General features: G+C 37.9%; 1 protein-coding gene across 1 annotated transcript in view; it reads left to right on the top strand.

The window, feature by feature from the left end:
• THSD7A (thrombospondin type 1 domain containing 7A) overlaps positions 1–13,031 on the top strand; it is a 539,203-nt gene extending 526,172 nt beyond the window's left edge. Inside the window, exons 27-30 of the mRNA XM_042856716.2 lie at positions 3,354–3,436; positions 3,845–4,055; positions 7,452–7,539; positions 9,286–13,031. Of these exons, the coding sequence (XP_042712650.2) occupies positions 3,354–3,436; positions 3,845–4,055; positions 7,452–7,539; positions 9,286–9,370 (467 nt within the window). The 3' untranslated portion in view covers positions 9,371–13,031. The remainder of the gene's footprint in view (positions 1–3,353; positions 3,437–3,844; positions 4,056–7,451; positions 7,540–9,285) is intronic.
• Positions 13,032–13,521: the final 490 nt, after the last annotated feature.

Here is a 13,521-nt window from a genome sequence, read left to right as displayed (position 1 = left end):
ACTCGACTGATGACACTATGCAAAACCTACTGCTAGAGGGTAACTATAAAATAATATCTTCCTCATTGCAGACTGACTATTTTACATTCTACTTGTCTAAAATGTTTATCCTCCACCAGTTTTAGGATTTCAAATCTCAATGGTTTCCATATTACACAAAGATCTTTTCATACAAATATGTATAGCATGTATGCATGCAATATATATGTGTGTGTTTAATATATACACATATGCATGCATGCACAGAGGGAGAAAGACAGCTTCATGGTCTATAAGATGTTCAAATAATAAGAATCTGACATAAGGCCCGTGAGTTAAATTAATGAGTTTAATTCATTCTTTTCCACCAAGGTGCTAAAGTAGTATGAGAAACATTACTGTGTGTATTTTGCTATTTGTGGTGTAATAGCCAGGTACAAAAGGGTAAATTAAGTAACGTTCTGAGGTCTCTGACTTGAAGAAAAATGTAGTCTGTTTTCTTTATGTGGGTACATCAGATTCAGAGCTTTACTTAGTCTTAATTTTTTAAACTATTTATATGATTTAATAAGCACATAATCAGTGTCAATCAACTGAACGCATACAAATGGAATTTTAATCCATGGATTGTTGACATGACAGATCTGAATGATTCTGAAGTAACAGTTACTGTCTGTCATGTCATTGGAACACTAATCCATGTATTGTCACCACAAGATGCTTAATAATCCTTTGGAGTCATCAAGTCTCTTGTGTAAGTATCAATCGGCATTTGTAAAAATGTTAAAATGCATCCTCTTCACACTGGGTATTGCAGGCCAAGTCTGTATGCATATTACAAATCCATACAAAATTGTGTTAGCAGCTACTAGAGTCAAGCAATTTTTAATCTCAGTAATTTGGTCATGTACATTTTTTCCTTAATTTATGCCATGCACTAGTATCCTTGGATACTTATAAAGTGCTTTGTAAAATTGAATCCATTTTGGAGCTGTAAGGTTGTAAACAAAGTCTTGGGGGGAGGGGTACATCTTATTCTTTTGATTTGGTTTATTCTGGTGCTAATGATGATTATCTGCCTGGTTTCCTGTCAGCTGACCTGACCTGCTTAGGTCCCAGGCTTGTGGGTCAAAAGCTGTGGGTAGTCTGCGTGCTGGCCTGCCTTGGAGTCAGGAGCCCCGGGCTTCCAGAGTTCATGGCTCCAGGGCCGACTGCCCCAGGGCCAGGGCTGTGTTCCCTTTCACAGAAACTTTCTAAATGCTTTGGGTTTTATCATAGAAATGTAGGGCTGAAAGGGACCTTGAGAGGTCATCTAGGCCATCCCCCTGCATTGAGGCAGGACCTAGACCATCCCTGACAGCTGTTTGTCTAACCGGTTCTTAAGAACCTCCATTGCCAGGGATTTCATAACCTCTCTTACTAACCTAGTCCTATACTTAATTATCCTTATAGTTAGAAAGATTTGTTCCAAATTTGGAAATACAGAAGTCCTCCAAAACTGGGTCACTTTTCTCCACCCAGCTCTAAATAAAATCTTATATGGGCTTCTGGCCCTGATGGAGCAAAGCACTTGTCTGGTTGACCAATGGTACTTCAGGAATGCTTAAGTACTTTCCCCAGAGGGCCTCTTATGCATTGAACACAGAAGACTAAGGATCAGATAGGGAACTTTTAGGTCCAACAAATATATGTTCAAAGTGTTGGGTATGCTTTACAGTACCATCCATCGATCTCATTAAGAGATCAAATCCGCCCTCAGATACAGACATTGCCCCTTGGCCTTGATTTCAGTAGGATTGCATATGTTCTTGTAAGGACAGAATGTGGCTCGGTGTCAACCTGTTGCTAGAGTACTGTATTTTTTTGCAGCTGCCATATCACTTGGTTGGATCTGAAATAGTTTATTTTTATTCATATATATTCAAATGTTGCATGGTAAATTATATTTCCATTTGTATGTATTTACTCAGATTTTATTTAGCCTGTCACAATATAGTTCTGAGTAGTTGTTTGTTTGTTTTTTATTCATTTAGGATGGTGTTTTCAAAGATTCATTAACTCAAATTGAAATGGGTGATGAGGCAGCTCTTTTCTTCTGCAGCTCTCAGGATGACTGATACTTTGTTACATGGGTGCTTGCAGGCATGTGTCTGGTACACACACCAGAGTGTAAAATGTTATTCCCTATGGGTGGGGAACATTTCTTATGGCAGGGTTTCCTTTATTCATCATCAGCCCTCCTGTTAACACCTGGCTTTATATAACTGCATCTAACTGCATCTTCTGTGGGAGTGACCATAGTCACTTAACAGGATTTCATCATCATTTCACACCAATATAAGGGTGTAATTACTTTGGGAAATTTGGGACATAGTGCAGGCAGGTTGCATTGGGTGGCCTCTAAATGTAAAAATGTTAAACTGCTTGGTACACCGCCCTCTTTTCCAGGACAGAAGGAAGCTGTCTAATAGCCATTTATTCTGAATAAAGTCAAAGGGTTATGGCTGAAATGATACTGAAAGCCTGATCGTGTGTATTGGTCCATAACAATAACTCTGCACTATACATAAGCCTGTAGCAATAAGAGTGAAGATTTCCATTAAGAGCAAAGGATTGGAAAAACTGAGCTCTTAATGTCAAAGGTTCAATATTTATGTTGCTCTCAGTCCTTACTCCTTTAGAACATTTTCCCCCTCAGGAAACCTGTCCCATAACAGCTGCTTTATAACGGGCAAGGGAGCACCAAATACATAGTGACTCCGTCTTCCTCCCGACCCCCCACCCAGTGTTTAGAAAATTAGAGAGTGGTGGAAACCAAATAGCCAATGACAAATTGGGGGATCAGTTTGACCTTTTAGACAAATTAATGGAGAAAGACAAAATATGCAGAAGAAAAAAAAGAACTTTAATGTTTCCCCATATAAAGCACCCTGTACAAAAATTACATAATGTTTCTCATGGGTGTCATGTAAGTACTAGTTAGAGCCATGAATACAAGAACATGATTACACCCTGAAAAACAAAATGTCTCTTCCCCCCACCCCCCAAACACACACACAAGCATTAACTGTGGCTTGAGCAATCCATAAAAGGTACATAAAAGTATTTGGCATGTCAAGCACCTTCTTCTAAAGTACAGATCAATACAAATAAATCTGCCTACAAGAATTCATGCAGGACTAAGAAAGCTATCCTCCTCCTGCTTTGGTACAGTAGTATCATCCTAAATTCACACAAGCAAGCAAGTTCCTTGTGATTAAAAAAAAAATGGTCCCTTGTGACATGCTGTATCAAGTACCATTTCATGGCTGAAGTCAGTAATTTCATCGGGGGTGAGGTGCTATTGTGTCAAAATCTGATTTTGTGTCCTACAGGGGGCTGTTTAGTGATGCGCCAACCAGATGCTGACAGGTCATGTAACCCACCGTGCAGTCAACCCCATTCTTACTGTAGCGAGGTACGTGTCACTGCATTGGAACAATGTTGTTTCAGTACTCTTACTGTACACTACAACACAAAAATAGTGAAGGCTAAAAGCCTTTATATATGAAAAATAGTACATAGCTCCTCATTAGTTTTCAAAATATTTTGCACAATAGAATCATGATTACTGAAGCATTTTCAGAGCTCTCACTAGTGTTTAATTTTTTTAATCAACCTCAAATCATTAATCCTTCCCATTAAATATGTAAACTGCACTGCTTTGATTCAATAGGAGATGCCACACAAATACATCCAGAGGTGCCCTCCAGGCTAGTGCTCATCAAAACAATCTTCTCTTCCAGTCATCAATGTTGTCATGATTTATAGCACTCGGAGAGCTGTGTTTTTCTGCTACACAGTGTAAAACACTTGTTCCCTACAGACTAGAACGTGTGGTTGTGAAGAAGGGTACACTGAAGTAATGTCCTCTGATGGCACACTCGAGGAGTGCACACTCATCCCTGTGGTAGTGATCCCCACTATGGAGGACAAAAAAGGAGATGTGAAAACCAGTCGAGCTGTGAACCCCACCCAGCCATCCAGTAACCAGTCAGGACGAGGAAGGACCTGGTTTCTGCAGCCTTTCGGGCCAGGTGAAGTCATTACTTGAGCAGTTAATGATGCTAAGTACTGCCACAGCATTTGGAATTTAAGCTGTTCTGATGCCAAAAGTCATTAAACGTTTATTTAAGGAGGCAGTCATCTGCAAGGATTGAACAAAAAGGAAGAGACATAAGTAACCCCACCCTTTGCTGCTGCTGCATCAGTATATTTAATTAAACTGTATATTACAGAAGGGATAGAATTTTCTTCCCTGATACTACTTGTTTGAAATTTTCCAGTGAGAAGAACTGGAAATACTGTAGAGGGAAAATACTGTGAAAGGCCTGGGAAATATTCACAGTTCGCAGCACTTACTGGATATCAGATTAGGCAATTGGGGTCAAAAATATGACTGATATAACTGTCAGGAGGTCAGAACACTCTCTAAAAACTACAAGGACTTGGATGCCTTTTTTCCCCACTGATACCACTGGTGTGGTTGTGGTTTGTAGAAGATGTAAATATTTTATCAGGTCAGGTTTTCATCTGAAAGTTTTATTACACTTATAATGTTCTCAAACATCTCAGCTAGAAGTATCTGCATCACCACTTAAATGCTACAGTGATGAGAACTATAGAAACATGTTGGATGAACAGATTGTCTTGATCTGATGCAACTACATTTCTAGCCTGATCTTTTTAGAACTACACAATAGTTGCTCTTTGTATTGTGGTAGTACCAAGTAGCCCCAGTCAGGGACCAGGACCCCATTGTGCTAGCCACTGTACAACAGAACAAAAATATAGTCCCTGCCCCAAAGAGTCGGTATTTTTAAGTACTGCTCCACCATGAAAAGAACTTTAATCAAAACACCATGCTTCCATAAACAAGTGCCTCATCTTTCTTACATGCTACCTCATTCCCTGTAATTCTAAAGTAAGTTTGATGAAATTCTTTGATGTGGCTTCCCATTCCAACTGACCTGACCTAAAATCTCAACTAATAGCTATTATTACCCCAAAGCGAGAGAAAATTCCATTCAAATAAACATCTAGACACTTGGATGTTCATCCCTACAAAATTTCCAGTACTTCCTGATTTCAGCTAAAATGGAAATACCAGTTACCGCAAGTGAAACATGAACAGCACGGAAACAGTCTCTGTTGTTTCAGTAATTCCACTTTTGGTGAAAACCAGGAAGATGGGAGCAAAAGTAAAAAGCAAGCAAATGTTTTGAATACTGAATAAGGTTCAGGTTTACTTGATTCAGTTCCGATTTTGATTGAACATTTAGATCATTCTTATTTTATCTAAACCAATACTCCCATCTCTAAAAATTATTCCACCTAGTTCTGAAAGAATCATCATAGACAGTTTTTTGAAAATTTCCAGATAACATTATACAACTTGAACTTTGGTTTTAGCTGTAGATTAACAAAATATCAGAAATTGTAAATGATTTCCCTCCTCTCCCCCCTCCCCCCCCGCTACCTCCCACCTTGCTGAATATAAGTAACCCTGTAAGGAAGACATTGAACACTTTAATCATAATGAAATCTGAATTGCTATCACTTCCAATATTGGATAAGTCAGGGCAAATCTACTGCCTCAGTCCATCTTTAATGGATCAGTTGTTTCATTGCTTCAGGTTATTAAGTTTTATTAGCTCCATTACATTAATCCAGCGAAAATGCTTTTCTATTAATTAGTCTAAATCAAGTAGTCTGCATGACTGCCAGCCCCTGGGTGGTTAGATAGTATAAAATCTGTGTACCTACCTATGCAGCAGCAGGGAAGGCTACTGGGAAGTTTAGGAAGCAAACTCAGTGTGACTACATTTATCATTATTAAGCTGTAAAAAGCTCCATTGTAACCTTCACTGAAATAGCTTTTTGGTTCTATGAAGTTATCAAAGTTCTATAAAGGGTTGGCTTGAAGCTCACAATTTCACCAATACGTGCTTGGTATGATATTGAAAACAACGCCACATAAATAGAGCGTGGTTAGTTCTATCCTCCATGGGCATATTTTGCCCTCACACACATTACACCCCATACCATCCTACTGACAGTACTGGGAATGTATGTGGTATAGTCAAGGCACAATTTGACCCTTGTGTGTAAAATAATTCATACAAATGTGATTGGGAGGTATCACATGTGCATTGACAAGAAAATCCATGTGGGTATATATGTTCTAGTCAGCCTACTGCATAAGAATTTGTTTTCAAATATTAGATTCGCTTTAGGGGCAGGTGGGATGTATTTTTTCTGAGCTAGTTCAAACCTAAACCTATTTTTTAAAAGGACATGTGAATAAATACTTCCTTCTCTTTGACCTTTTCTGAAATCCATCTTGGGGCTCAGCAGGTCACAGAATCTTTGCTAGGTCAGCTTCCATCTTCACATTTCAGGAGTTGCAAAGTTTCCCCAAAGTCAAATAGGGACAGTGCATTATGAACACTTCTGATCTAAGCAGGGAACCTCAGATTATGAAATGTTTTATTCCAAGCATTCAGCCAAAACCCACTAGAGAGTTAGAGCAGCTTTCTCCCTCTTTCTCCTCAGAAGAGAGGGGTGTTCAGTTGGGGCTGTTAGAGCCTGTTTGACGTCAGGGGAAAAGAGGAGGATGTGATATGTCTTGTAATTATAGGCATGTAAAACCGAGCTGTGAAGATATAAGATTCTTGATAACAGCAGACTGTACTTCTGCTTTTCTTTAGACTACAGGCTAACAATAAGTTTGGAGGGAGCGGGGAGGAAGGAAGATGTTCCAACAATGCAATTAAAAAGGAAGGACTCAGAAGATCATTGTCTAGGTGTGCAGCAAGGAAAACTGTTGTACTCAAGACAAAGTACAGACTATATCAGATACTAGATTGGTCACTAATGCTATCTAAAAAGAGAAAAATTAATGTGAAAATGAGAACATGTAGATTATTTTGCCAAAATAAAAGTTGCACTTAAAAAGTGTTTCCCATTTCTCCTGACTGAGGAGTACAACACTTAAAATTGCACTCACTCTGCAGAATTACCCCTTACAAACTAACACAGGGTGGTAGTTTGTCTGTGATTGCAGTTGAGCAGGTTCACATCACCCAGTTTCTTTCGTGTCCACCTGCTCTGTACTGATAAGCAGGCGGCCTATTAAAAAGTACAGCATGAGTGCACGCTCAATGCAAGATGCAAACAAGATTCTGGGCCTTTTGGGTGACTGTCCTGCTCATGATTCGCGGTGCTCACTTGTAAATCAAACCAAAACTGCTCTAATGTTCAGCCTTGTCATCTTGAGAGTGTTTTTAACCAAACCTGTAACTGAGTAACCTAATAACACTTATACATATTATGCTTTAATGCTGCCTGTACAGACAATTATTATTGCCATTCAAGCCTGCAATGCAACAAGACTAACCTGTAAACTAACGACTAACATTCATTCCGTTTAGATGGGAAGCTGAAGACCTGGGTATATGGCGTAGCTGCTGGCGCATTTGTTTTACTCATCTTTATTGTTTCTATGATCTATCTAGCCTGGTGAGTTCTTTATTTATTCCTAAATGAACAAGTGTCACATGGACTGTGGATTTAGCATTTCACTGAATCTGATTCAGATATGGGAACTACATTGAGTCTTCAGAGTTTGGTGTGCATATGCTTTTGCCCAAATTGAGGTTACTGACAGTTGCTACTTATGTGTATTTTTTCAGTGGATTAACAACTTTCTTGAGGCCTGGAAAATACTGTTTTACAAATGAGCCACGTTAAAGATGTCTTTAGTAGTTGTGTGCACTTAAAGGCAGTTGCATTGGAGACATTCAGTTTGTCTCCATTAAGAATTACTGTATTAACACCCAGAATAATACCCCAGCAGCTGTGTTTTTGGAGGTGTAACAATCCCCCCCGCCCTCAAAAAAGTTGCCAGGTAAGGCCAATCTAATGTTTGTTCCCTATGAATGGTCCAGGAGGTATATCGGAGTGCCCACATTTTGTGACCAAATGTTGACATAGCAACTTACCAGGACCCTGAGGTATAATGTGCCTGTACATTTATTCTACATGCTATGGGCCAGATCTTAGCCTCTGTGGTTGCTTTGTGCCGAGACTAGTGCAAAGCACCACTGCAAAGCTGGTAGATCCAGCTGCCCGTGGATTCCTGCAGTATGGGGGAATCACCAGGTTTGGTTCGGCCCAACATAGCAGCTTCTGTGCGATCCCACCGGTGGTGAAGGTGACATGGCCAGGAAAAAGTGTGTTTGGCTGGAACACAAACAATTCCTAACCACTGGAATGGCTCCTTTTGGGGACATAGGTAGATGAAGCAACTTTGCATAGCCCTCAAACAACTCTAAATTGAACTTCAGAGCTGGGATGGGGTGGTATAAGAGTGGTTTAAATATATCTTCATGCCCTGCCCCAAGTGAAGCTAACAATTAGGGCTTATGTATATTAATCTAAGATGACCAGTGCAGGAGAATTGAGTATGTTTTGTTTGTGCATTTTAGATATTTACACCTGAGTCGAATGGATTTAAAACACTACTAAATTAAAATCTAAAGTAAAGATAACTAGAGAGTGGGAATCCATACAGTATAGGCATTCCCTGTCTGATGATACCATTTAGAATTAATCTATTCACTGCTGCAAGTATATGTATTTTGGAGGATGTACCAAGATGCACTAGACAATAAGTTCTTATTGGCGATAGTGTGTTATAGCAACAGGTATTTAATTCAATAATGTGATGTAAATGATTAATTTCAGGCACCATATTCAGATCATCAAGTTAATGATGAAAGAATACCACCAGTGATGGGCCAGAACCTCTAATCTGAACCCCTTAACATTTCAGGGGAGGTTAAGATATTTAGGTTCCAGATCACATCTACAACTGGAAGGAGCCTGGTGTGGTTTTGATGCAGCCAACATTTTGCACAGAAAGCAAAACACCATTCAAAATGTTGGGCATTTCTCACCATAGTGCGATCCTGCAAAATTTCCCACCACATTCATGTTTTGATACAGCCATATATCAGAACCAAAATCTAATCTAGATTCAAACATTCAGTCTCTCTGAAAATTTGGTATTAAAAGAGACTGCGGCTTTTGGATGTTTAAGGGGTTATTTCAGATGAAACTGAGGATGTATGTATACACTTAGATTTTACCTACAAACAATTCATCCAGTTTATAAATAATTACTATACCACATTAGTTTTTCATTTACAGAGAGAGGTTGGTTTTTAAAGCTGAATTTATTTTCTAATAACTTTATTGTTTCAGCAAAAAGCCAAAGAAACCCCAGAGAAGGCAGAACAATCGGCTGAAACCTTTAACACTGGCTTATGACGGAGATGCAGATATGTAAAATATAACTTTCCATTGCAACAACTGGATTCTACATTGCTGGGTTGAAATCAGAGGGTGTCCAAAGGCACAGGGGCATGCTACAGAGTGGATTTTAGGCATTTTTTGTTTGTTTTCTAAGAACTGCACCATAAAACAAAGAAGAATGGCTTTCATAGTGCCCATGGATATTCAAGGCATTATTGCTTTATTCTAAGCCATGAGCACAGAGAATTCTGGCAGATTGGAAACATTCATGTGGTTTTTTGAAACTGTCAAAACCACCTCAGTCTCCAAACCACTGTGGCTGACTTAGTATTCACAGTTGAGAGCCCTGATGCCAGACTTACCTTCACCATTAACCAAGTATAATCACTGAGCATGAAGAGTTTGAACCAAGCTGTCTATAACTCTTTATATTCAAGCATAACATATATACTCAGTTGAAGCATATGTATTATTCTGTCAAATTATATACTTGTTAAAGAGCATTTTAGCGCTTAATAAGATGTTAACTGAGAAGACTGAACAAGTTCAGGATCTTGGCAATTGTGTAGCTTGTGTTAACCTGCATTTCAGAGGGCAAAGATTCTCTTGCAAGACTGTTCTATTATCACTCCAAAGTATCAATGCCTCATATACACAAGTATCTAGGAAGGAAACATCCTCAGATTCAGTATTTTATAGTGATTACTGTCTGGAAAAATGAATACCTGGTGTAAAAGTTACAATATGTTTCTACTTTCTCTAATTCTCAAACTGTTGCCTGCATCTTTTTTGCTACATGTAAGGCAAATTTTTGCACTATATTAGTGCAGCATGATATGCACTTAACTAGTATTGCCATAGAAACTGCCTCTTTTCAAAATGGATGATGATGCATCTTGTGCCAGGAGTGTCAAGTAGGCATTTAAGTTCTTGAATCCTGAAGAGAGTAGAGTTCAGCTTGGACTGTGACTGGATGGAATCAGCTAATACATGTACTGTATACACTGTTTCTCATCACAGCAGCCATTTTGTAGTCTATATCATGGCAGTAATATAAGTGTCTAGTTTCTTGCCCCATCTACTTATACAAATGTAGATTCTCCAGTTGGTTTCTAATTGTACTTTGAAGGCTGTTTATGACTAGATTTTTTATATTTGTTAACTTTGTTAAAAAAAGAAAAGAAAAGAAAAGTGGTTGCCCTCTCATCTTGAGTGAAATATTCTGATTATTTGTTCAGCTAAAAAGAAGAAAACGTGTTGCTTATTTTTCCTCTCACTAGCAAAATAATTGCCATTGTGGCTGCCGATGCAAAACTTTCCATTTAGTTAGGATAACTGGATGTAATCTATACCTTTAATTATTCAGCTAAACTCTTAAAAGTACTGGTTAATGAAGGATATCAAAATATTTGCCTCACTAAACAGTCAGATAACTTTTTCTCAACTCTGGTAGTATAACAGTTCATTGCCACTCATTTCTTTACCTAGTCCATCCCTATAGCTTTTCACTGTTATGCTTCCAAAATGAAGCATGTTGTACTACCATTGTATCTACCTACACCTGTCACAGACAGGACTCATGACCCGAGAGGGCTTACTCTACCAGAGTGGCTTCTAGATGTAGCCTAAAAGAAAAATATAAATGACTGTGCTATTACCAAGCAATATAATGACAAGACTTTATCACGCAACCTTTCAAAAAAATTGTTGTCTAAAGTTCAGTATTAGTTTCTCAGATCTTTTAATAACCTCCACCATTCCTGTGCACCACTCCCAAGCACCAGTTTTTGTACAGCCAGTAAAACTACACACTTTGCCAACTTTGGGCTGGCTCGTGTGTCCACTGAAATCAATGGGCGGCATGAGTCCTTATTCCATGTCATTGAAATCAGTGCGTTTTGTTCAAAAATCAAAAGTAGAATATGGTAATACCCGTGTTTTGATATCACACTATGATATTGATCATCTTCTCCTAATGCATAGGTAAGATGAGAAGAACAGATGAGTGTGTCAATTAGCAATAGGCATTTGTGCAGGTTCAATTTCAGACCTTAGACCCCAATCCTGCAACTTGTTGGTGGATTGCCAGACCTGCCCAACACTCCACAGAACTCAATATGGCTCCTTGCTGCAGCAGCAGTAGTTCACTTACATACAACAAGTTGCAAGATTGAGGCTTTAATCTTACATCATTTCATACAGACCTTAGGGCAAAAAAAAAAAAAACTATGTACAAAGTTAAGTTCTTTGAAGTGTTTGAGTGAGAAACAATAAAAAGTTAGTTCTTATTTTATCAGACAGACAAAAAATGGACAGTGGGAAAGTTATCAAATTGCAAATAAAACTTTAAAAATATGATGATTAAACTTGGTCATGGATTGATTAATTAATTACCTTTGGAAGCCCATTTCTGGGTGTTGAATTGTTTCAGGCTAACATCTCCGTGCGGATAAGTGAAGAAGGTTCTTAAACTGGCAACAAGTTACCACTATTAGTTACACTGGCTAGTCTTTTAGCAGGAGCTCCACTGTAGTGCTCACCATGAAGCCTGTGTGACCCGAACACCCAAAACTTCACAATTAACTTCCAATTAAAGGTTTGCTATCATTTGCTGCTCCCCATATAAAATTACTATTGCTAAAACACAGACAAAGAATGGGTGTTTGGCTTTTACAATCCATACAAGTATTTTATGAGATAAGAAAATCAAGAGCTGGTACAGATCCGCAATTGTATTAAATTCTGTGTTTCATAAAACTTGAGCCAGAATAGCCTATTCTTTCTTTATGAAGAAAAGCATTATTTTAAAAAGATGTTTAGGATATGAGAAGAGTTGTAAGTCTTTAAATCTAAAAGTTGCAAAAGGTGGTCAAGTCCTATAACTATGAAACAGTTAAAAACAAACAAACAAAAAGTTTCATATAGAATGAAGAGTAATTTGCTTTAAAAACCAGAGTGCTTCTACAAATCCAGTGCCTAAAGCAGCCACTACTGTAGTTTGTTAGTTTGTGAAAGTAATGTTTCCAGTGATCAAGTGTCTCTAAACCATTCAGAAAATAGCTGAGTAGATATTTTCTTGTTGGTATGGTGGTTTGTAATTTCCTTTAAAATCTGTAGTTTCTAGATTACTGTGTCTGCTTTGAGTCCTGGAGCAGTTTATTTTCAAAGCTTTGCTGATACTGCACAAGCTTCTGTATGTTTGCTACAATGCACCCATTTTAAAATTCCCTTTCTGCCACCAAAGTGTAATAACGTCCATTTTCCAATTTAACAATATGAAAAGACCCACTTAAATACTTTGTATAAATCACTGTAAAATATACCTTGGATGAAACTGAAATCTTTTACCTTTATGTAAATCATGCTCACCCAAAGTTAAGAGTTTATTTTGCCTAACTTAATTTACTTGAATATTTATTTTGTAGAATAAGGAGGCAGCTGTCTGAGGAATGTTTACTTTTTTTGGTTAATGTTAATTTGTAAATTGTGTAATGCATTTTTATTTTTTAAATTATGTATATTCTTTTTTAATGCACAAAATGTTTACGTACAACTACTGCAAATTTGTGTATATTGTCACTAAACTTTATTCAGTTAATATAGATGGCATGTGAAAATGTAACAAGACTTACATTTTCATATGGGTTATTTTTATGTAACTGATGTATTGCTGACAATAAATATAAACACAATCATTTTCACGTGTCTGTTTTTAAATGATTTTGGCTGTGGTGGAGGGAGATGCTAATAAAAGTCCATATCCCTAAAATATTGCCATCTTTGAAATATTATTTTTACTTGAAAGTAAACTGAAAAGCTATTCCTTTAAAAAATAAAGAAAGGAAATTGTTTACCCTCACAAGACCAGACATCTAGGCCCATTCCTGAAGTCCTTACTTAGGCAAAACTGTGCAATGTCTCAAGAAAGAACTGCAGTGTCAGGACCTCTCTGAGTATGAATAGATAGTTTATATTATAATTTCAAATTCTGTTGCTCCTTTCCTGAACTCAAAACTTGGTTGTTAAAAAGAAATATCAATGGAAAAGTCATTTATAAAAATATTGGGACGAATCTAACTTCCACTAAAAGATTCCCATTGATTTCACTGGATCTGGCACTGTGTTGAGTAAAGGACCAAAAAACCAAAACCCCACACCGTAATGGATTACTGTGTCATGTGCAGT

Source organism: Chrysemys picta, chromosome 2 (genome assembly GCF_011386835.1).
Source record: "Chrysemys picta bellii isolate R12L10 chromosome 2, ASM1138683v2, whole genome shotgun sequence".
In the NCBI taxonomy this organism is placed as follows: domain Eukaryota; kingdom Metazoa; phylum Chordata; order Testudines; family Emydidae; genus Chrysemys; species Chrysemys picta.
The sequence above is the reverse complement of the archived record's forward strand: the minus strand, read 5'-3'. Positions and strand labels throughout refer to the sequence as shown.